This window comes from Bidens hawaiensis, unplaced genomic scaffold (genome assembly GCF_021521415.1).
Source record: "Bidens hawaiensis isolate Kalapana, Puna unplaced genomic scaffold, B.hawaiensis_p1.1 tig00036770_1, whole genome shotgun sequence".
NCBI classification, from domain to species: domain Eukaryota; kingdom Viridiplantae; phylum Streptophyta; class Magnoliopsida; order Asterales; family Asteraceae; genus Bidens; species Bidens hawaiensis.
This window is the reverse complement of record NW_027505434.1, coordinates 175,310-201,591: the sequence shown is the minus strand read 5'-3', so window position 1 is coordinate 201,591 and position 26,282 is coordinate 175,310. Positions and strand designations below refer to the sequence as shown.

Sequence of the window (26,282 nt, the reverse complement as noted above, 5' to 3'; positions counted from 1 at the left end):
TTATCGCGGAATTAGACCTGCTATTAACGTTCGGCTTATCTGTCAGTCGTGTTGGGTCTGCCGCTCAGTTGAAAACTATGAAACAAGTCTGCGGTAGTTCAAAACTGGAATTGGCACAATATCGCGAAGTGGCCGCCCTTGCTCAATTTGGGTCAGACCCGGATGCTGCGACTCAGGCATTACTCAATAGAGGTGCAAGGCTTACAGAAGTACCGAAACAACCACAATATGCACCACTTCCAATTCATTCACCATTTTCAAAAGGCAAAGCGGTAAACTGGTTTGTCAGAAAAAAAATAACCTCATTATAGAGGTAGGGTACCAAAAAATCCAAATACCCTTAAGTGATACCCTCGGGTTAACTAGAAGTCCCTCATAAGGCACCCGCGGGACATATGAACTATCCGCATAAATCGTCTGAGGAAGAAATACCCTCATGACGCATGCAGAAGCATCCTGACACCCTAAAAGGTCATCCGCAAGAAGAAATATCCTTCCGCGTAAAGGGCAACAAGGTAATGCTCCTGGACAGCTGTCAATAACTAATTACCTTCTAGAAGACTTTCCAAGATGCTTTCTTGAGCAATACGTGATTCCCCAGCCAATCAAGGAATGACACCTGGCAAGGTCGTTATAACCATGCACATGGCCAGGGGGTGCACACTACCCTATCAGATAAGGACGCGTGTCCAGGTTGTTATACATGCACATGCAACGTACAAGCTGAACCTATCATATGAGGACACGTGTCCAGACGGTTAAAAGGCCATGCATACTTGGCGAGAAATGGAGGCGAATTGGGGTGATTTTTGTGGTGCACACCCACCCCCCCCGGGTGAATTTGGGGCGAAAAGGGGCGGTGGCGAGGTGAATTTGTCGCCCGACATCACATTGATTTTATTATTATTATATTAATATGTGTGTGTGTATTATATATACATATATATATATATATATATATATATATATATATATATATTATTTTATTACTATTTGTAGCCCCTACACCATTACACCCCAAAAACAAATTCTCACCCCTTGCTGACTGGGCGCCACATGGCGCAAACGCCCCATTTTGTAGCTCATCCACTACACATAGCCTAAGAGCATATTCTAAAAGGACAGCTGACCCAATTACTTCCTTACACCCTTCGGCTATAAATACCCTCTCACTCATCATGAGGTATTCATTTACTCCCACTGTACTCTCAATTTACTTAAGTGCTTATCTTCTATAGAATAGTACTGATTCTCACGCTGGAGGGTGGTTACGGGAAGACCCCCCTCTTGTCCTTCCCGTAACGAGCTCACGGTGTTTGTTTTGCAGGTTCTCGTCACTGGACTTTAGTAATTGGGTTCATATCGTATTGACAGTTAACCGTATCCTACCCCTGTTGACTCATCGGATTTATGACCCATTAGTGGGGAATAGATCCGTGTTTCTTTACTCATTATTCTAATTTTCCAATTACACTGTTAATACATTGTAAGATAATCCACCATGTAATATAGGACGCCTTGTTTCTTCTTTGGCGTCCCGAAATGGAAGATTATATAATAAAACTTTGGTGTATTTCAAAAATTAAATCTGTTGCCTGTTGCCACATAATTTAAGAATGATATTTGCAGGACTTGCTTTTTCATTTAATCAAGACGAGTAAAGTTATAAAACTTGTAATTTTATATACATATTGGGATATTTATTTATTTATTTTGAAAAGGCAAAACTTTCATTCACCACAAAGATAAAAATCATACAGAGCCAAGACTACTTCCATTGGCAATCTAACAATCACAATCTCATATTATAAATTTAATTTATCTCTCCTCAATCTACATAGTTTAATTCACCCCAATCTTTACACACATTCACAACTCATCCCAACTTAAAAAAATATTTTTTTTAACGAAGTCCATTTTAAATAAAATTTATGTCGGAATGTTCATAATTTCTTTTTAAAAAATATCGTGTAATTAATTATTTTTTTTATTTCAAATATTAAAAGTTGATTGAATAATTAAGTTATTGGGATTAATTTGGATTGCAATCTGGGTTTGCTCTACCAACCCAGATTGCCAATCTAGATTGCTTTATTTTCTTTTTCAATTTTTTTTAACTGTGGGCCCACCAATCTCATTATGAGATTGCCAATGAGAATACTCTACGTGAGACTAAATAAAAACACCAAACAACTACAAACCCTGACAACATTGATGTGTAATGGATTGTATTGTTTGGAGAATTTTTCTTTGTTAATGTTAACTTTTGTTAATGTACTAATATTTAGTTTTCAAGCTTGGTTTATATATACTAATATAAATTTTAAACTGAACTTAAAAGTCCATTGATTATTATTTTAAGTATACATGTTTATTAAGCACATAGTCATCTGATTAAGCAGGCATGTAACAATGTAAGAGATATATTATTTAACTTTTAACAGAGTCGTGAATATTTTTTTAAATATTGGTACATTACAAGCGAACAAACGTATCATGTCTTAAGTGAGACTAAAACCCACAACCATATGGCTAGGAATCATACTACTTTGACACAAGACTAAGCCAGTGATTGTATAATTAAATTTAAACATTAAATATACATATTGTTTTTCATAAAAATATATATAATTTTTTTTAAAAAAATATTACGAGCCTAACAAGGTGCCAATAAAAGTTAAAGAGTGTTACTCATGAGTTGCCAATATCAATTATTATCAGTCAATAAATTATAATCTAGGTTATTAAGAGTATGTTTGGGATTGAGTTTGAAAAATGTTTATTGACTTATTAGTGTTTTCAAAAAACAATTAAGTTAAGATGTGTTTATAAGTTGGTTGTGGCTCAATGGTAGAGCACTCACTTTACAAGTGAGAGGTAGGGGGATCAAACCTCACTACCACCAACTTATATGGAAGATATGAGGGATGACTCTGGCTTGCCATGGTTCGAGTCCTGATCTCACCCGGTTTTACTGGCTCCTCGTTGTCGTGCCGTTTGGCGGGCGTGGGGGTCGGGTTTTATCCGGTGAATCCCTCAACAGGTGGACCGCTAGGGGCTCCGTCCGTCCGAACTAGTGGCCGGCTCGGGCTACCTTTAGCCAATGGGGGCCGCGTACGGGGTACCCGGCGTTACTTAGTTGGCCGTTCAAAAAAAAAGTTAAGATGTGTTTGGTAATTAAAAAAATCTTTCTTTGTTTAGCTTGTTAAAAGATAGTTTTCAAAAGCTCTAAATCATGGTTTTTCAAAATAAATTTTAAAAAAAACCAATAAACCTATAAGTTGCCCTAAAATCCATTTGCCACTTTTATCTCTTAAGCAACTGAATTTAATATTTCCATGATTTATGTTAATTAGCAAAAGACAACATTAATATAAAGGAAGTAAGAAGTGTGCAGCTACATCAATAATATTAGGTTATCATAATCAACAAATATTTAGAACCATTATAGCCTGATATTCTTATAATCTATAGGTCATTTAGTCTAAGATACCGAATCCAAATATTTGATACATATAAACTGAAGATTCTACATGAAATGCCGGTTATGTCTGTTGATCGAGAATTCAGAGGCTACATAAGGAGTTCCTTTTATCCGCACGCCGGGGGGGGGGGGGGGGTTAATGGGCAAATAAAGATATAGTTTGGACACGCGCCCACAAGTTGTAATATATGTGATCTAGATCCCCATAACCAAAAACTCATGTTATTCGGATTGAGGACGCGGGTATAATAGTCATTTTATAATTAGGTTTTAATAAAGTTAGTTAGAAACAAGTTAATATATAAGTTTAGTGAAGGAAAAGGTACTTATATTTGTAATTTTAAAGTTTGAATAGGGATATAATTACTGGGTTCTGAATTAAGTTTCTAGAGGATTTTTGTCATTCTTTTACTTTTATAAAATTGTGAATGTGAATAATATTTTATTTATATATGAACACATGTATTTATATATGGCAAAATAACTCCTAGTGTTTTTTAAATATTCAACGTTTTCTATTTAATAATATAAATATGTCCACAAATTGAAAAAATGTTAATTATTCAATAAGAAATAATATTATGTTCTCTTTGAAACTTATGTCTTTGTTATTATTTTATTTGCATTAATAGAACTTAAATGTTAACTTCAACATATAGTTTCTATGAAGATTTAACATTTTTTTTTCTTTTTCTTTTATTTTCTTATTATTATTTATTTTGTAATTGTCCTTTTGCTCCAATGACATGTAGGTGATGGTCAACACTTGAAATCTTTGAGGTCTTAGGTTTGAAACATGACTCAAAGGGATTTTTCTACAGTGATAAGTTCTCTTTAATGATATTCTTAAATGAGTCAAAACTAGAGCGTCAAATTTAATATTGATGATTGACATATTGTCTTAAGAATGCTCACTTTGGTATTAGAAGTAATTGCAAACGTAATTTAAAAAAATATATAAAAAGGAAAGGAAAGGATAGATTTAACATTTATAACTTTAATATGGAAGAAACGTTTTAAGTAATGATTATGTTGACAAAATTTGTAATTTTGGTTGTTGGGTGAAAACTTTGACTGAGTTATATAATGTTAAATCAAAAGTTGTATTTTTAATTTAATACTAAAAGAGTATATATGACTCTTAGAAAACTTACAATAAAAAGGTTGTAATTTCTTTTTGAGACAAAATAAAGTACAAGGTGAAGTTATATATGTAGTGATGGTTATGTGGAAGAACATGGCAACACAACAAAGATGCATTTTCGACTTTAGTTTTCTTTATCACTTTAACAAAGCAGCATGCATGAATGTTAATATTTCCTTCAAAAGATAACTCAGTTTTGCATGTTTTATATTCCACATGCTTATTTTATATACTTTCATCTTTAATTTTTAATTAGATGACTCTCCCATGTAAACATACATATATACCTACATAGTTACATACATACTCTGCGTATATACGTAATTAGTTATGATCGTATTATGTACATGTATATATACATGCAGCTTAATTAATTAATCTATTTTTGTACAAAAAATTTCAATACCTTGATGCTTTTATTTAATATATTGCTATTAAAAAAAACTAATTACTCAAGAATCAAGGGTAATAGGACTAGATAGATGATTATGGTGAAGTGTACTTGGTGAATGAGCAAACCAATGAGAGTTAATGTCACAGGTAGAGAGTGTAGGGTGGATGAGGATAACGATGAATTAAGGTGAACTTTTTATTTTTCATTTTTAATACATATCTGAATTTATATATCAACTAAAAGGCACAAAAATAAATAAAAGTGCCTAAATTGCATTAAAAATGCATTAATAATTAAACATTTAATTAAAAAATGCATAAAATACTATTCCCAGTACCATCAGCTTTGAACTTTCGTTTTCACTTCTAGAGTGGCCATATCGCTAACATTAATTTGTCTGATCATATTTTGCCTTTTGGATTACAGTTGGTGCATGTTACGATCTCTTGAGGTCCTCTCTCTTGCAAAAAAATAGTTGCAAACCTGTTGTCAAAATTCAATATCCGTTGTTTTTAGGGGTCCGAGTCTTCGGAAACATGGACTCAAATCTTAGGCAACGTCACTTCTTCATCGTAGCTCCATGTTCGTGCCCTTCTCCTATTTCTCGATTTGGATTTCAAGAACAAGATTTGGTTGCTCCATAAAGTTATGTTTTTGGAGAAAATGTAAAAAGTTGATAGAAATATAGGAGTTGAGAGTGTATGTTTGGAGTAAAAACTGAAAATGAGTGTGTTAATTTATAGGATTTTATGTTTGTTGTTTTTATTACAACGGTACAGTCCATTTGGCCGTAGAATGGTCAAAAAATTGAATGAATTAAATCATCGGGTTCGTGAACTTTGGTACCCGAATTGCCTACCCAAGCTACCGGTGCCAGTGTTCCCAATGAACCTGATTGAAGCCGAGCCTTACCCGATGTTTATTCTTATTATTATCTTTGTTTTGGAGTACAAAAACATGTTTGCTTGTGTGATTAAATGTGATCGGGTGTTACGAAAATGTATATAGAAGTCAAAAAGTATACTTCTACCTTAGACAACAGTGTTGCTTGATGACAGACTTTCCTATATATAGAAAGAGGAAAGTAACAAATTTTGTTTATGTTGTCAGTACTTGTAAAGACCAACTCATGTGACCATAACTTTACACATGCTAAATTATCTTATAATTTTGCTACATGAAGGTAAATCCAGTGAATTCTACAGTTCAAAGGAAAAAAAGATAAAATTTAAGTGTACGTACTCACCGGAGGGCCTTTGGCTAGTGGTATCATATCTCGTGGTAATTGTTCAAATCTCATGTGTGACACAAGATAAAAAATCGGTTCAAAAAATAAGTCATATGGTTAGCAACATGAGTATGTCTTTTTCATATAATGAGTTGGTTTGGTAAAAGAAATCTGTTTTTATATATATAGTTGGTTTTTAACTAAAAATATACGGTGACAAAATTAAATCTGTTTAAATCATATATACTAACTTATAAATTAAACCAACTTAAAACACGTTCAAATGAGTTAGAACGGCCCACGGGACCATTGTCTACATCGCCTACCCAGCATCGTTGACCCCACCGCCACCTCAACTGTCACCAACAATTATATAACAAGTGAAGTACACAAATAGTCTTTCAACTAACAAATGGTTTTTATAAACTACATAAATATTTTGATTCTTAAGTTAAAAATGACTTATCGTTCTTCTATTTAGCCAAAAAAGAAATTTGAATAAGGTTAACATCAAAGACTAAGACATTTATAGAATTTTAACATCAGACCATGACATGTAAATTCAGAATCAAAAAATTTATTATGAACTGAAAAGGTTAGACATGCCGTAAAAAGAAAAAAAACGTAATTTATTTATTCAGAACTTCATTTGTTTTTTTCTTTTTAACCCGTCATATTATCCAAACCTTAACTATTTTAGGTGCCTTAACGAACGTAGTTAAAAGAACTTGTTGTAGGGTTAATTGATGAGTGGTTACTTAGTGATCACGTAAAAGTAAATAATATATACAAAACTATTAAAATAAGAATGACATATATATGTCACATGTGGGACCATTTTGTAGTTGAAGAAAACATTTTGAGAACCAGATTCAAAGGTCGGAGAAGAGGGTCCCAAATAACATCATATTGCGCATGCAATTGTTGCCCACTTCTGTTCCTGGTCCTATCTCAACATTTGTTTCAATATTTTTTTAACATGATCATTCTCAATGTGTTGTTTTATTATTATATCTAAATATTCAAAATTCGACGAAACTCGTGCACACTTTTTTTAACAACAAATACATCTTTGTCGTTAAAATGTATTTTTAACCAATTTTTTTCTTTCAGAACTCGAACCCTGACCTCAAGAAGGAAACCAGTTGAAAAACCCATGCACGTACACTTATTATGTATTATCTAATAGATAGTTTTAATTGCAAATAAACTAGCTAGATTGTTGGTTTTGTAATTGTGTTTATATAGTTATACTTAAAGCATTGGTTTTATATAAATGTAGAATTATTTAACTATTTATTAGTTAAACAAGTAATAAACTATAAGTTGTTAGTTGTTACAGTCCACTTGGACAAAAAACCTAGTAGATCAAAAATAATTTAGTTTCAACTACGTTTGTAAAAAAAATTGTACTATCTTTTTTGGAAACGGTAAATTTCTTGATGACGTTTGGGTTTCACTTTGCCTTGAACTTCCAAAATAGTTGAGTCGTCTTTACATATTTTGGCTCAGAGAAAATAGTTTACTAATCATAATGTAGGATAATAACCTAATGCCCAATTAACATACACAACTAATAATGAATATAAACTAAAGGTATCTAAGTGTAGAAATGGTAAATAACTATAATTAACTAAATTTTGTTTCTCTTTTATGTATAATTTCTTATGTATAATATAGTATCTAATAGTTTTTTTTTTCTTTTCAAAGAGAATGTTAGTGTGTATTAGATCATCATCATCATCATCATCATCATCATCATCATCATCATCGTACTCAGTATATCCCACCAATAGCAATGCTATGGTAGGGTCTGAGGAGGGTAAGATGTAGACAGCCTTACCTCTATCCTATAGTGTGTATTAGATCCAAAATAAAAATAGTTAAAACTGATTTTATAATTGTGGGATACTAAATCAATCACAATCGTTAGTCATCAGTCGTCACCTCACTTTGCTTCCATCTTAAGCTTATTGGACTTTCTTAACTACATGTCAATATAGTCAATACAATATACAATCTGGTCGGTTTTCTACTCCTATCAGCTAGACACTTTTAATTTGGTTGTTTACTTGTGCTTATGTGACGTATAAAGCGGTGGCCGAACCTAGAAAAGAATTCACATGATTCGAAAATGGTTTGTGTCAAAATGTAATAGGGATCGGTTGAAATTTTATTCTATATATATATATATATATGCCTCTAAAAAGATTTCACAGGTTAGTCGACCTTGTACTTATAGTGTAGGTCCGCCCTTGAACGTATCTAAAGTTGTTATTTTTTCTTACCAACAAAATCAAAGTTATGGTATGAATATCATATATTTTAATAGCCAACATTAATTTAATTAAAATGAACTCAAATGAGTTATTTGTGAAAGGAGTAAGTATTTTCAAGATGGTTTTAAGGTGAATGAGGTTAGGAAATACATTGATAAAAGTATGTTTTTGCTTAATTATTTGAAAACAAGATGGTGTAAACGGGTGCCCAAAAGATTAATATTTTAATTTGGTGTCTGCTTTTGAATCAGCTCCTAACGAGAGATAATCTTTGCAATAAACGTTTTGACATCCAGTATTTTATGTGGTCATTTTGTTCGAAAGAGACAGCTGTCCATTTATTTGCTTCTTGTGGTATTACTCACTCTACATGGATATTAGTTTTCAAATGACCAAAGATCCCTTTTGCAGATCCGTATCGCCCCACAGCTCTTCTAGAATGGTTAGATAGTTCAAAGTTGGGGGCTCTAAAAAATATACGTGGTGAAGGCATCTTCTCGACGATATGGTGGGTGTTACGGAATGAATCTAGTGTATTTTGAACTAATAATCCACGACTAAAAAAATCTTATTTTGGAGACAACCATCCATTACTCTTATCATTGGATTTGTAATAGGAATAGTAAATATTAACGGGATCGAGTGGATGAAAAATCTATACTTTTATATACATGACTCCTTTTTGATTTGGTAGGTCTTTACTAAATAACTTCGATTGTTTCAAATATAATTTTCTAGTTAAAAAAAGTAGCTATTTGTGAGGGAGTTTCATAACAAATTAATTTCATGTACACCTAGGCTTCGGCCCTCCTTTTTAATAGTTTGGGCAAAGTGTAGAATAAAATGGTTAATTCACAAAATACAACCCATAAGATTGATCCATAAAAGTCCGACGATAGGCCCGCATTAAAAGTCATATATAGTGTTAACACGCCCAAGATATTCTTATGTATATAAAATTAGGGTATGAATTAACTTCAAAGTTTAAACCAATTAATAGCTCAACAAGCATTGTAATCTGCAAAAAAAATATGAAAAAGAAATGATTTTTATGTTATACTCGTAATCATACCAACCGGCATTGGAGAGGAAGTGAAGATTTAAGAGGGAGGTCACAAAGTCTCAAGTTTGAATCTGATTCCAACCAGGTTTTATCACAGATTCACAGATGACTGAAGACCTCTTGCGCAGGGTTTTTCCCGGACTAGAAGATGGTGAACTTGGGATACCCAGTATTATCTATGATTACGGGCATATAAGATCATCTTTTGCCATTGGATTTCCGAGGCAGCCAAGATTTATTTATTGGTTGTTAAAAAAATTATAATGTATTTATATAATATCAAACTGCAACACATGGAGAGTTATAAAATAAGTTAATGGTACATTTAATATCATTCTAGACATAAACAATTGACCGGTAATAATTTAAATCTTACTCTTTATTTTTATTAAAAACTTTAGCTTTTTGTATAAATATTGCACCTTTGTTGTACTAATGCATTAAGTTGTTTTTGTTTCAACAGTTTTTCGAGACACGTCAATAACAAATATTTTTTAAACAAATGTAACGTTTATAAGTTTAATGAAAGAGACTGATGATCTGATCAATATGATTTGGTATTTTTTTTTATATTTAAATTTGTTAATAATGTGGACGTAGCGGTGTATGAGTAAAGAAAACACATTTGGGGTTGTTAGCCGACTCTCATGACTAACAATTTATATTAATTCAAACAAAACCGTATGTATGTGGTTTTAAACCACAATAATGTTTAATCTTCAAAGCTTATAATTTAAAAAAAATAATATAAAAAAAATTTACTTAAAATATTGTATTAAATATATGCTATCCTAAAGAGCATCTACTAAGCCACCCATAACAACCTTTAACATATAACAATACATAACAATTAAATTAACATAACTTATTACCTTTGCGGATTGAATATAGAAGACAACAATGGAGAAGAAATCAACATGGTAATCGGTCACTACTCGAGCACATACCATTGAAGCTCGTATAGACGATTCATAAATCAAGCAAATGAACTAACAAGAACTGAAGGCATAAACTACCAAGAATTACATACCGTCAATAAATTAAGAACAAATTAAAGTATTAAGCAATCAGGAAAAACAGTTAACAAATTAACAAAACAGATTAAAGTATTAAACTCCCATAATGGATGCTTGGTGCAATTTATTTTTTCTTTTTTTTTTTCAAAATGCAAATTTTACTTACAAAACAACCCAACCAAAAACAAGTTAAGTGATTTGAAAGTTTTGTCTTATGAGGTGACTATATAACTAAAGTTTTACCTTCGACTTACACTTGAGACACATAAAAAAACAATTGCATTCCACAACAAAAATTTATCAACAAAAGAGACTCTCAATTCTCACAGTTAAACTGTTAAATCTGTTGTATCATGACAGACGTACTCATGTTGCACCTAACATAATATCCGAGCACCATTTCATAATATGTCTAATTTTGAAGACTTAAATATACCGCTATATGTTATTTAAAATTTGCACGCAATGGTAATATGGTTTCATGTCATCTAGACTATGATGAAACACGAACACAATAAATAATACAAGTTAAACGATTGTTTAAAATATAGAAAAATTACACATAGGTGAAATTCGTTACACGATTCGTCATTCATTTATAAACTACCAATGTATGTGCATATTAATTTTTTGTTTAGTTTGAATATAAATAATCAATTGGAGTGAAGTAGAGAACTAGTAGAGGTAGGGAAAAGGTATGTCAAAACTCCAAAGGGACAATTTAAAGGTCATATATTATGGCCTCCAACCATTGAATACATATCATTTTGAATTTTGAAGGGTAAACCTGTTTGAATTTATGGAATTATTAATTTGACTTATAGTTTGAAAATTGCTTATATATAGTATTTAGAAAATAATATTTGTACATAACAAACACCCACATATATAACATATATTAACGTTTATATATTTTATTAGTTTTTAAAAGTTATGATAAAATAAAGAGTTCAACTACCGTTCATTTGAAAATAGCACTGTTGTATAACTTTTTTATAAATAACTTTATAACTTTACGTGATTTGATAAATGATTGTGCGTTATTATAAACACGTTAGGTAACCATGTATATAAGTGATGTATTTATAGATATTTATGTATGTTGGGTAATTATTTATATAATTCGCGTAATATTGTATGCAATTATTTATGTATTGAGCAATTATTTACATCCGTTGCATAATATTGTGCATAATCATGACATGAATATATATATATATATTTTGATCCATATATGCTACTAGTTTTAAGACTAAGTGTTGCATCTTTTCTAATTTTTATACACTTTACAGTTTAAGAACAGCCTGTATAATAAGCTCGATATACATCAGGTTGTTGCTTGTTATTACAAGCCAATGCTTTTCATGATCATGGTCGCAAAAATCGCTAGGCTCTACTAACTTTATTGATTAAAGAGTTGTGAGTACTCAGCCATAGTGATTGGAGTACTTGGAGATTTGATCTAGTGGGATAAAGTTGTTAGATAAGGTTTTATCTTACCAAATTATGAGGGTGCAAATACCATATATTACAACAAAAGCAATTTAAAAAAAATCTATACCATATCATAATAATATGAGAAAGACAATAATGCAATTATTCCATTTTTAGGAGTTTATGAGTTTAAGTAATTACAACTTTTAAAACATTCTATATAATCATTTTAAACAAACTGTTGACTTTTAAACCAACTTTTCACGTGTTTGTTAATAGAGTCGGCCTTCCCTTTGGGCGTGAATGGCAACCAACTCAGATCCAGACTATCAAGAGACCCATAATTATTAAAAAAGTTATATATATTTTATATATAATTATGTTATAAAACAAACTTGCAAAATGACTCATTAGTGCAATATAAAATGTGATAATTAACGGAACATATGTCATAGGTTCAATTTTCATGAGTGGTGTCTTTTTTTATGAGTTATTTTGTAACTTATATATTAAAAGTTATCTTAAAAGAACCCTGTTTTTACTCGCTCCGGACTCTCGAAATTTTAAGTGATTCTCAGAGATGATCATGTTTGTAAACGACCGTAACTTTTTTATACATTAATAACTTTAACAAAAAAATCGTGAAAACAAACATCTCATTCTCTTTAATGCAAGTAACCTTACATGATTACCAGTAACTATATATTCTCAGCCGCACTACGCAGACACCTCACCAACTTATATTTACTAGCTGCGTGCCCGCGCGATGCGGCGAGGTATGCACGCAAACATGACATCGGATGCGTAACCGGTGTTACTGTCTCTGTATGTGCGTGACTTCACAATAGTACATGCATAACCCGACGATAGTATGCTCGTATTGCGGCACTGAAATTTTAACCAGTGTTAGTAAGCACGTCACACAACAACTGTGCACGCTTAGTCAGGTGTTGGTGTGCACGTAAGGATACATTGAACTCGTTTTGACCCACATCCCATTCCGCTTGACAATGTTCTAACTGAAATTCGTTATGACTTGACCCTACTCAACCCAAACCCGTCCCGACCCAAACCAAATTAACCTTTATGTATCGACTCATTCCAACCTTAACCTTTTAGACCCATAACCCGAACGGCCGAACCGCCCCCCCCCCCCCCGGATTCGTTTGCCGGTCTTTAATGGTAATCACGTAACACGTTAAGTTTTTAAAGTGAAAAAAGTATAGCAATACCATACTCAAATTAAAGAGAATAAAATTCTCGTTTTTATGGTATATATATTTTTAAAAGATATTAGTATGTGAAAAAGTTATTAACGTTTAAACGTCGTCGGGGTAGTTGATTTAAAATAAGGGATATATATGTAACTATTATATAAATTAACAAAATGTGATTAAAGTTAAAGGGCCATACTTATAATTATTTTAGAATACATTAAAAATAAACCGTAACATGATTTTACTTTTGCTAAAAGAAAAAATTGTCAAAAGACAAAATTACCCCTAAAGTGTCTTAATCTTATGCATTGAAGATTGTATCTAAAGCAATGAGTTTGGTACCTTTTAAAAATTAAGAGGTCCCTCACTCATGCTTTATTATATACTAGTTGCGTGCCCGCGCGATGTGGTGAGGTTGCACGCAAACATGACATCGGATGCGTAACCGGTGTTACTGTTTCTGTATGTGCGTGACTTAACAACAGTATGCGCGTAACACGACGATAGTATGCTCGTATCGCGGCATTGGAATCTTAACCGGGGTTAGTAAGCACGTCACACAACGATTGTGCACGCTCAGTCAGGTGTTGGTGTGCACGTAACGCTACATTGAACTCGTTTTGACCCGCAACCCGTTGCGCTTAACAATGTTCTAACCGAAATTCGTTATGACTTTACCCCTTTCAACCCAAACTCGTCCCGACCCAAACCAAATTAACCTTTTTGTATCGACTCATTCCAACCTCAACCATTTAGACCCATGACCCGAACGATCGAAACCGCCCGATTCGTTTGTCGGTCTTTAATGGTAATCACGTAACACATTTAGTTTTTAAAATGAAAAAATTATAGCAATACCATACTCAAATTAAAGAGAATAAAATACTCGTTTTTATGGTATAACGTTTTAAAAAAAATATTAATGTGTGAAAAAGTTATTAACGTTTAAACGTCATCAGGGTAGTTGGTTTAAAATAAGGGGTATATATGTAACTATTATATAAATTAACAAAATGTGATTAAAGTTAATGGACCAAACTTGTAATTATTTTTTAATAAATTAAAAATAAACCGTACATGATTTTGGTTATGCTAAAAGACAAAATTGTCAAAATACAAAATTACCCCTAAAATATTTTAATCTTGTGTATTATAGTTTGTACTAAAAGCAACAAGCTCTTAAAAATTAAGAGATGCTTCACTTATGCTTTATATATAGTATAGATTATATGTGTGTCCATAACAAAACCGTTGGTAGAAGGCACACATCAAATGAGGCCCCATTACCGTTTACCTGACCCGACCCGTACCCGACCCGACCCGACCCGACCCGGATCACACCCGTTTACTAAATCCCTCTTTCCCAAGCTGTAGCCTAAGTTTCACCAGTCAAATTACACAACTTTATATATAATATATATATAAATATATAAATTCACTTGGGTTTTATCAACACAAACCTCTCACTTCTTCAATTATGGTGTCTATTGACGATCAATTCAAAATTGATGCATAAAAGGTTAGAATTTGTTACCCAATTTATTGAATTATGGTTGGGTGTTGAATAATATTTAAGAGTTATGTTTAAGAATTGAAGATGATGGGTAGTTACAGTGAGAATGAAGATGAGTTTTTTGATGCACACCAGGTGTTCGACGTTATGTCTGACTCAGATTCAGATGGGTTTTTACAGGGTTGTGGTGTTTCTGGATATGGGTTTGATTATTGGGATGGGAATTTGGATGGTGTTGATGTTAGACGTGATAAATTATTGAAATTTATGGGGTTGAGTGATAGATGGTATGCTGAAAGAGATACTGAAGACGAGTTGGTTAGTGAAATACGAGACGAAACCGAGCCTGTTGTAGATGAGTTTTTGTGTAGGCAGCCGTCTTTGAATGATTGGTCAGCTAAAAACATGGAGTTGGTGATGAAAACTGTGGATTGGGATGAAGAAAACGTGTTAACGAAAGTCACGAAACCGTCTTTTGATTTCGGTGCAGAGCGTAAACCGGATATTGGTTCGTCGAAAGTAGTCGGTGAGTCGGGTTTGTTAGATAGGAGGAAGAAAGTGAAAAAAGGTTGGCTGCAGAAGCTGAACGTCATGGCTCGAATCACAAACGAACACGAGCTGAATCATACATATGGTGCGAGTGGGGCGAGTACTCGTTCTGTTCATGTGCACGCACACAAACGGAAGTCGAAAGAGTTATCATCTGTTTACGCTACACAAGAGTTTGCAGCGCATAACGGTGTGATCTCGGTTATAAAGTTTAGTCATGATGGTAGATACTTGGCGAGTGCGGGAGAAGACGGTGTTGTACGCGTGTGGAAGATTTTCGAAGATCAAGATCCGAGAATCTACAAGATTCAAGAAACCGATCGTTCGTCGGTTTATTTTTCAACTAATCATTTATCTGACTTAGCCCCATTAAAGCCAGATAAAGAAAAAACACTAAAATTAAAAGGCTTTAGGAAATCATCTGAGTTAGCTTGTGTTATTTTACCGCCTAAAGTTTTTAGAATCTTGGAGAAACCGGTGCATGAGTTTTATGGACACGTTGGCGAGATCTTATCGCTTTCATGGTCTAAAAACGGGGTTTGTAACTTTGTTCTATAAAACTTTTTCATTTAACTTAAAAATTCATATTCTTGAAAACTTAAATGTTTTTAAAATTTTTGATTATATAGTATCTTTTATCATCTTCTGTGGATAAACCGTGCGTATGTGGAAACTTGGACATCACGAATGCCTCAATGTCTTTACTCATAACAACTACGGTGAGTGCCGCTAATTTGTATTCTTTTTCGGCATCTATAAAGTTAAATGAGGATTAATTAGTTTCATTTATGCATGTATTTGACTTGTAGTGACGTGCGTTGAGTTCAATCCCGTGGATGACAACTATTTCATTAGCGGTTCGATAGATGGGAAAGTACGCATATGGGATGTGCATAGTTGTAAGGTTATTGATTGGATTGATGTTGGTGATATCGTCACTGCTGCGTGTTTTTATCCAGATGGCAAGGTTTGTTTTGTTCTAAAGGAATAATCTTTATTGTATTTTTTGATTTATTCGGTTATGTTTCGTTAGATTAAAACCAAAAATACAATCTTTGGTTTCTTAATATAGGGAAACATTGTGGGAACCTTAGATGGAAAATGTAGTTTCTACGATATTATTGGTATGTTTTTATATTTTGACATTAAAAGAAGGGATTACTCTATAGAATAATAACCTAGTTTTGAGATTGTTCCAATCAGGTCACTAAAGTTTCTTTTTTGTTCTAGTCCTGTATATTTTACCTGGATAGCAGGTTTTGTTGGTTTTTTTATATTTATTTTTAAATAGTTTAGCACTTCAAAATTTTTTTTTTTAAATTGGCAAAATTAGTAAAAATTGAGAAAAAAAATTAACTGTGAAAAAATGCAAAAAAAAAAAAAACAAAGTTGTCAACAAAAAAAAAAAGTTAAGATTTTTTTTTGCAATTTTTCAGTTTTTTTTCCAGATTATTATTATTTTTTTTGTAATTTTTTGCAATTTAAAAATTATTTTTCTTAATTTTTAAAAAATATTTTGCAATGTCGAACTTTAAAAAAAAATTACATGATCTACTATCCAGGTAAAATTTCTAGGAATAGAACAAAAAGAAAACTTTTGTGACCTGATTGGAACAAAATATTTTATGAGTGACCTAATTGGAACAATTTCAACTTGGTTACTATTCTATAGAGTTGCCAAAAGAACTCAAATCAGATATGGAAGTTTCTTCTTTTATGTAACTTGATGGATTTATGCAGATGAACGGCTGCAATTGCATACTCAAATTTTGTCGATGAGTAAAAAGAAGTGGCCAAAGAGGATAACTGGATTTCAGGTATTGATTAACTGTCCTTTATTTATCAGGCTTGTTTTATATTATATAATATTTTTTTGTAATTTAGTAATGTTTTGTATGTTTCAGTTTTGCCCGATCGACTCCAAGAAAGTCATTGTTACATCAGCTGATTCACAAGTGAGGATTCTTTGTGGGATCAACATTGTAGGCAAATTCAAGGGTACGTTCTACTCGTGAGCTTTGAACTAAAAAAATATGAATTATTAAACGTGACAGCGGGTAACTCTTATAGCTATTGTACCCGTCTTTAATATAATGATAACCATTATTCTTGCAACAAAAAGTTACTTGAAAGCTTGTGAACAAGCCGGAGCCAAGGCCGGCTTGTGGCTCGTTTAAATTAATTCCCAAATTAACACACACACGCACACACACACACACGCACATTCTTTTCAAAACTAATTTTATGTTGTGAACTGCGAGAACTGCATAAATCTCATGTATGTATTTAGTGCTTTGACGAGATAGTGGGTAGGCGGTTATGTAACCGTCTTCTTTATTACAAGTAAAGAAAAAAAAGTACAAGTGAATTATGCGGATCTCTATTATTAACCTATATTAGGTTCAGAAATGAACACCCCTATATATATATATTTATATTTGTAACTTTTTGTAACTTTGTACATATGTTTTTTTGTTGTTGCAATTTTGCAGATTATTATTATTTTTTGCAATTTTTCGGCAAAAAAAATAAACTGGAAAATTAAAAAAAAAAAAGATTTAAGATTTTTTTTTAATTTTTCAGTTTTTTTTTTTTGCACTTTTTCAGTTTTTTTTTTTGGCATTTTTTCAGATTATTATTACTATTATTAATTTTTCACAATTTAAAATTTATTTTTCTCAATTTTTAAAAAATGTTTTGCATTGTCAAACTATTTAAAAATAAAAATAAAACCTACATGACCTGCTATCTAGGTAAAATATCTAGGATTAAAACAAAAAGAAAACTTTAGTGACCTGATTGGAACAAAAGATTTTATAAGTGACCTGATTAGAACAGTTTCAAAACTTGCATTTAATGTTGTACATCAAATACTTGACAGTCGAAACATATTAAACAGGGAACCGAAGTTCCGGAAGCCAGCTGTCCGCATACTTCACACCAGACGGAAAACACATAATTTCAACCGCAGAGGATTTCAACATATACATATGGAACCACACTAGCCCCAACAAACCCGTCACAAAACCCAAAACCAACTCATCATACGAACACTTCACATCACACAACACCACAATGGCCATCCCATGGTGCGGTCTCGCCGCATTACCATCTCCACGACTCACATTAACCACCAACAACAATATTGTTCCAAGAAGCACAATAGATTCACCTCGAGTGATATCACCGTCAACCACCCGCGGGTATTTTTTTGAGTCGTTATTAAAAGGACCTCCAACATGGCCGGCTGAAACACTACCCGATTCAACGCAAGTTAGTGTTTCGCCTTCGATGCGTAAGTCCGAGTATAAGTTCTTGAAAACCGCGTATCAAAGTACTTTTGTTGCTCCACATGTTTGGGGTCTCGTGATTGTGGCTGCGGGTTGGGATGGACGGATTAGAACGTATCTTAATTATGGGTTACCCGTTCGGTTGTGAACCATTATACGTTATATATCTGTCGTTTTTTTAGTACATAGATTGTTTTATAAGATTATAAAACTACAGTTATACTTGTATGTATATTTATAAATACGCGTTCTGGTTTCTTAAAAAGAAACCGGACGTTTTGTTTTTTTTTGTTAAATCTTTGCACACCCAATGTTGAACAGAGCATGTTAACACCATCTTTAAGCTCAAGTTATTTACTTGATTTTGTAACTCTTTAAATTTTATTGAGTAATGCAAACCGGAAAACAAAAAAAAATATTCTTTTTTTTAATAAAAACTGGACAACTTTTTTTCAGGTTCGGTTTTGTATCAATAATATGTTATGGGTGTATATCGCGGGAGGTTATTGTATAAGTTGTTTTAATATGTGAATCGTAGAAAGCCATCAGAATGCGACATGTCTCTTAAGTCGGGATATAATGCCTATGTAGTTTCTACACCATGGGTATGTAACGTCTATAAATCGTTAGGTGTAAAATTATGTGACTTATATAAGAAATCACGCACTGATGTGTAAGCGTTTTGAAGTTTTTACTAGTTATAGAAGTTGCATTTTAGTTTATATGTAAAGTTTTGTTACAATAATAATAATTCAAAGTCTTTAGATTTTGTTTTAAGTTTGTCAGGGCCGTATTCGAGAACTCAAGACTCTGTGCGAGTTATAAAAATGTGCCACAAAATTAAGCATAAACAATTTCTTAACCGGGTTAATTGGTTTAAACATAGTATTAGGGCTTTGGGCTTTTATTTATGGTTTAATAAGTATTGAATACTGAACTAAGCCCAAGGGGTTTAACAAAGTATTTAAAGACTTAGACAAATGGGCTAAAACATTAAGTTTAAAATTTTTAAGGCTTAAACTAATTGTTTTACTACTTTTTATTTGGGTTTCAATCTAATTATTATGTGTTTTTAAAAAAAAAAATACATAAAAAACATATTAGAAAGTTAAAAGGTTACGGGCCTCTGGAAAGAGAGTCATCTGCGGTTGCTCACGCCACGCAAGGTTTAAGCCTGCCCTAGTCACCGTCATAGTCGCTTTTAACATAGAATACGATTCTAGGGTTTAGAGAAATCATAGACGATAATACATAAAACATATGCTTGAAACATTTGTAGCGGCTTAAAACATTAAACCACGTCATGAATCTCGAGGACACAACATATAAAACAAGTTGGAATGACTAAATATAATAATTTGTAATAATATCTCACTTATTAAAAAAACGAAAATAATATAGTTTGTCATTTTACACTTATTTACCAAATAATTGGACTTTTAACTTAAATAATAATAAAAATTCGTGTGCCCCATGATTTTGTTTGATTAGAATTATTAGCTTGAATTATAAACAAACGCACTAAAGATCTGACCCTCACAATCCTAACTGGTTCGAAAATTTTAAATTGAAATTATTATGTAATGGTACGATGTTTGCTATATTCTTTTATAATTTTATTTTGTCCTAACTTTATCTGACCATAGTTTTCATGTGTCATAAAACTTTTGTGTTTTGTAAATGTTTTTTGACAAGGAAGTTTTCACGTTTTTATTTTTATAAGTGTTGTTAAATTATGTTTTATAGGTAAACAAACATAGGTACTATAATTTAAAATTTTAACTAGTTATTATGGTTACATTTAAAGTGTAATACTTATACTTTACTTTCAGAGTTTTAGCTTCTGACACATGTTGAGTTAAAAACATTGTACCGTTTGGTCGTGTTTTATAAAAATTCATTTGGTTGGTTAGAAAAGAAAAGGAAAAAAAGAAAAAAAAAAAATTATACTTTGTTTTCAATCTTTTAAGGCTGTATTAATATTCTAATTACCGAATTTGTGTTTATTGAATGATAATTATTACAAAATGCATGTTTATGAAAATCATTCCAGATAGAAATGATGGATATAGTGAAATGATTGTCATTATCAAATATATTCATTTGGAATTCGAAATGAAGCATGAGTTGTATTGCATTCTACTAAGATCGTGAAAACGTCGATTCTAACTATGATCGAAGCGACCCCACTTCTTTTACATGAAGGGTATTTCTTTAAATCATTAACACCCATATACTTAGCTTATACACTGGGAAGATGAAGAAGTCATCTAGGTTGCGCGAAACACACACTCTCACTCGCTTAAATGAATTTGAAGATGCCACGTGTCTTGGTTTTATGTTTTTGAAAAACCGAACTGATTTTCTAAATTTTTGTTTTTATGTTAAGTAAGTTATAAGAATTTAATAATTATGTAACTCCAATAATTTTGATCAAATGTATAATAGTATATTATTTTATAATTAATAAAATTATTTAGACTAATTCATTATTTTTTGCCTAACTTTTATTCGGCCAAAATTTTCAAGCTTAAATGGCAAAAACCGAAACGAAAAAACCGAACCGAAAATATCGAAACTGAACGGTTTCAAAAACTCTAAAAACCAAAATTTTGGTTTTCAGTTGGATTTTAGCCAAAAACCGCACCACGCACACCTCTAGTCACATGTTTTTTTTTTATATCAAAAAAATCCATTGAAAGTGATGTATATCAACTCTAAATTGGCTCATTTGAACATTTGAACACCATACATTACAAGATCCATATATCATAATATCAAGGACTAAAACAAATCATTCCAAAACTTATGTTCGCATTCCAAACATCAAACTAAACTTGAAGGAGCAATATTAAACTTCTCAAAACTACACATAGGTTTCTCGAAAGTTGACAAGACTTCCTTAATATAATATTCTTTACATAAAAATAAAAGTAATCATTTTAGTTGAACAACTATTTAAAAGCCACCAATTGCCATTGTCTTCTTCACCCAATACTTATTTCTCTCTTGAAACACACATTCAACTGTGTGTGAGAGATATCATATTATCATGGGTAGAGCTCCATGCTGCTCGAAGGTGGGCTTGCATAGAGGAGCATGGTCCGATGAAGAAGATAAACTCCTTACCGAATACATTCGAACCCATGGTGAAGGCCAATGGCGATCCATGCCTTCGAAAGCCGGTATGTGACTTTGTTTAAATTGTTTACGGAGTTTCGGATATCCGAATTTTCAATTGGTTAGAATTCCAAACCCGAAATATCCAAAAATTCAGATATCTGAAAATTTGGATATCTGAACTTTTGGAGTCGGTAGATATTTTCTTTTAAATTTTAAAAAGTACTAAATAATAAATATCTTTTTCAGAATTCGGATATCCATTTGGAAATCCGAAAAACAAATTATCCGAAATATCTAAAAATATGGATATATGGATTCTTGGACTCCCTGTGCATTCTTTTTAAAATTATTACAAAACAAATATTTTTTTATAATTTGGAATTCCGGATCCGACCCCGAAATTCTAGATATCCAAATTTTGTATACGGATTCGGGTAATAAAATTAATTATCTGAAAATCCAAATTTCGTATACGGATTCGGGTAATAAAATCAATCATTAATAACTTTTTTTTTTACATATTGTGATGGGTTCAGGATTGCTTAGATGCGGAAAGAGTTGTCGGCTGAGATGGGTGAATTATCTTCGGCCAGGTATTAAGAGAGGACCCTTCACCGCGGAGGAGGACGAAGCTATCCTTCGGCTACGGTCGGTCCACGGTAACCGTTGGTCGTTTATAGCCACCGAACTTCCAGGTCGAACTGACAATGAGATTAAAAACCACTGGAACTCGCATCTTAAACCGAAGTCGAAAGAGACCCCGCCCGGGGAAGATTCCAGTAACAATAAAAAGTCAAAAAAGAAGCGAAAAACCGGTCAAAAGTCAACGAAAGTCAAACCCACAGAAAAAGAAATACAAATAATTTCTGATCAGTCTACCAATTCATCAATGTACGTATCGCAAACCACATCGTTGACCGCGAGTGGTTCATCATCGAGTTGCACGATTGATCAAGGGGAAACCGATTTATTGGCTACGGATTATTGGCCAAATTGGACACAATTGTTTGATATTGATGGTTTAGTGAGCGGCCACGACCACCGGGATATAGCATTTGACGATGGCGATTTGTTGACTTGTGTCGATGACGAAAGCGGAATGCTAGAGAAGTTGTATAGTGAGTACTTCAATTTGCTTGGAGATGGAGAAGGAGAAGTAGTGTGATCATGTAATAATATGTTTTTACTTTTTAGTTGTCTAGTTAACTTTGTAAGTGAAAACTAAAAAAAAAATTGAATAAAAGTGTTTATGTGTGAAAATAAAAGAAATGGTGTTAATATTTTATACTCGTGTTACATGTGAGAATTCAGTGTGACCATGTTTGCACGTGGCCTCTTGTATGTGCATTGATTACATCCCATGAGCATTTGTTTTTGACTAGTAAAATCAATATTTTTAAAAAGCGGGTTTTTAAGCGTACTAGGTTGGACTTAAAAATGATAGAAATTACTGTATCGGGTTAGTCTAGGTGATACAAGTGAGTTGACTTGCTAATTTCATAAAAATACAACTTAATCTTAAAAAGGAAAGAATGGAAAGGAAATGGATGAAAAAATTAAGATGGTTGTGTTCCCGAGTTTCATTTACGGAGAGAAAGAAAAAGATTGACGAATATTTGTGTTCCTGAGTTTTATTAAAGGAAAAAAAAGGAAAGGAAATGAAAACAAAGAGAAATATAGAGACAAATGAAGGTGATTGATTTGTTTCCGGTTTGGAAAAATTGACAAGAAAGAAAGTGTGGGAAGAAAGGAAAGAGGAGGGAAACGAAAAAAAGGAAAAACCTTCATTTATTATTTTCTCTCGTCAACGAGACTCAGGATTACAACGTAAAAGTATATGACTTAATAATAAAAAATAATTTAAAAGTCAATTCATAATTAAAAAGTAATTTGAAAGTTGCTCAATGACAATACTGAGAGCTGATTGATTCGATGGTAAATTGATCGAAGGTCGATACTCGATAGTAAATCAATCATAGACCACTAGGTTAAAACTTAAAATTAAGAGATAAAGTCATGAAGTCTGGATGGACTGCTAAAAGTCTATGGCCTGAAGTCTAAACCAAAACAATGACGGTATTACCTATAATTATGATGGTTCAAATCATAAATTGTTCATTCAATTTATCAGGCTAAAACGTACTAGGCTAGTGAGCTATAATTGGTGTATAAGTGATTATTATGGTAAGTTTAACACAACTCTCTTAAATTTAGTTTTTATTGACCTTATTGTAAATAATTATGAGTAGACTATAGAGGTTAGCAACTTCTCAAGTTGATTATTTTATTGCAATAATAATAAAAGTTTACAATTTGGGTAAGAGTAATGACAATAATTCCATTAAAGTATATTAGACTTATAACCATGACATATTGGGTATTGACATGATCAAAGCATCCATCACATGTTTAACAAGAAACTTTATATTATATGAAATCTAGTGCAAGTCGTTTCGTAGCATGATTCAGATTCATGAATGGAACATGAAAATAAGGTCCATTCTTACACTTAGATTAGTGGATACTTGGGTTTTATTGCAAATCTGTATTTTTTCAAATAAATTTTATAAATATGCGAGTTGTGGTACACAGTTTACTGTGTTCCGACTAGCATACCATTGAACAAGCTACCAGACTACCACTTAAAAAACAACACATATTCATACGTCATTGTATCAATAGGCTACAAGTTGTTTTGTTTATGAGATATAACTAACTTTCATTAAACTTAACACAATATCTATACGCCAACGAGATATAAGAACAATGAACGAATTATAGCTATAAGTATATCACTATGATATTTCAATGTACTTCTCCTATCGTTTTATTCTTAACTTGAAGTCTCTTTACCTAGAGACATATCATACACACCATTAGTAAAACACTAAGAACACATACTCATTCATCATAGTACCACTTGGCTACAAGTCGATTTGTTATGACAGACAAAAACACAAATGCGGTTGTCTTAACAATATCTATATGCCAACAAGATATATGAACAAACGAATTATAGTCCTATGGTTATTTCACTCTTATATAACTATGAACTTCTCTTATCTTCATTCTTAGCTTGAAGTCTCTTCACCTAAAGACGTATATCATGCACACCATTAGTAAAACGCTAAGTGAATCGAAACCAGTTTTAGTATCCCAATGGATAACACGATTTTTAAGGCATCTAGCTTTGTCAACAAGATCACAACTACTTTTCTATATAATACTCAACTATGTTTTTAAGATACTCCATATACATTATCAACATTATTATTAACTTTTTTCTTGCACATGTCAACAATATTTATAAGGTATGTCATCTAACTTTCCTACATGTTTTTTAACCAAGTTACATACAAATATCAAGAAACTCCACCAACCTTAACTACTTGACAACTATTACACATAGTAAGGTACTCCCAAACTTTAACTACTCAACTTCTATCATAAAAGTTAACTTTTTAACCTAGTCTCTAACACAATACTATAGCCCAACGCTAATTGGGAGTAATACTTTTAAATCATTAACTAAATATAAACTTTAATAATAAAAAAATCCTTTAAGTTACGTCTCCGTTTTAGAAAAAATAAATCATGTACTCGCCTTCGCAATATTAAACACCATGCTCGACGAACTTCCAACACTACGTAAATCTATAATTTCACATAAAATATAAAAAAAAACACCGATCTTATAGATACATATAGAAAAAAACTCCTCAACAGCCGTTAAATGGCGTGGCCTTGATTAAACATTTGTTTTTTTAGGTTAATAATGATTTTAACTAATTACTATGGTTTTCCTCTAATAATTTGTTCTCGATAACTGTTTTAAAGCATAAATACACAATGTTGTTTAGTTTTTTTTTTTGAACATTATGATATAAATTTTATCAAAATCGGATTGGTTTCAAAATAAAGTATGTTCTTATCAAACCAAATAAGCACTTCTAAGTATCAAAACTCAAAACATTTAAGCCCGTTTAACTCTTGCCTTCAAATGTCAACTTGAGAAATTTATTTTGCATAATTTAGTTAAATTGATTCAATGGTATTTCCAGTTAAATATTAATTATTATATTTAATATAATTAATATTAGTGTTTCCAAATTATATGATCAAACACGTTTCAATTATATAAATTAAATTTAATATATTACCACAATTCATACCTATATCATATAATAACAAAGTTTGTATATTCTGTGACACAATCATACAATGAAAAATAGACATGACATGATATGATGATGGTATGACAATGATGACAATATATGGTCCTTCCTAAACCACTGCCCATTTAACTATGTTTCAGAAATGCAACACTTTAATTTACTCCTCTGGGCCTTTCACTGTTCACATCTACTATGCTACTTTTACATGCTAGGAGAGTTTATTTTTACCGTGTAAGTAAATGATATTCCACCACGCCACCAAGTAGAGCTTAGGCTAGTTGTTATGGAGAGGGGTTTTGCTAATAAGTAATAAGTTAAAGTGTTATGTTACTCGGTATGGGTTTAACAAACATGCTCGTTAACACGCACGTTG

At 32.1% G+C, this 26,282-nt stretch overlaps 1 protein-coding gene and 1 pseudogene across 2 annotated transcripts; both read left to right on the top strand.

Moving 5' to 3' along the window:
- The first annotated feature begins 14,583 nt into the window (after positions 1-14,583).
- LOC143613172 (uncharacterized) lies at positions 14,584-19,011 on the top strand (annotated as a pseudogene). The gene is made up of 7 exons (XR_013150069.1): positions 14,584-15,858; positions 15,951-16,040; positions 16,131-16,288; positions 16,394-16,445; positions 17,062-17,138; positions 17,226-17,319; positions 18,221-19,011. The product of XR_013150069.1 is annotated as an uncharacterized LOC143613172 (transcript).
- A 2,487-nt stretch (positions 19,012-21,498) lies between these two features.
- Positions 21,499-22,987, top strand: LOC143613168 (transcription factor MYB15-like). Its single transcript, XM_077086951.1, has 2 exons — positions 21,499-21,796; positions 22,271-22,987. The coding sequence occupies exons 1-2, from the start codon at positions 21,664-21,666 to the stop codon at positions 22,897-22,899; spliced, it is 762 nt and encodes a 253-aa protein (XP_076943066.1). The 5' UTR covers positions 21,499-21,663; the 3' UTR covers positions 22,900-22,987.
- Positions 22,988-26,282: the final 3,295 nt, after the last annotated feature.

What these genes read in the sequence shown, in the direction of transcription:
- LOC143613168 (XM_077086951.1), top strand. Translation starts at nt 21,664, where the DNA reads ATGGGTAGAGCTCCATGCTGCTCGAAGGTGGGCTTGCATAGAGGAGCA. An exon ending in ATCCATGCCTTCGAAAGCCG is followed by an intron (nt 21,797 to 22,270) that starts GTATGTGACTTT and finishes TGATGGGTTCAG; the next exon opens with GATTGCTTAGATGCGGAAAG.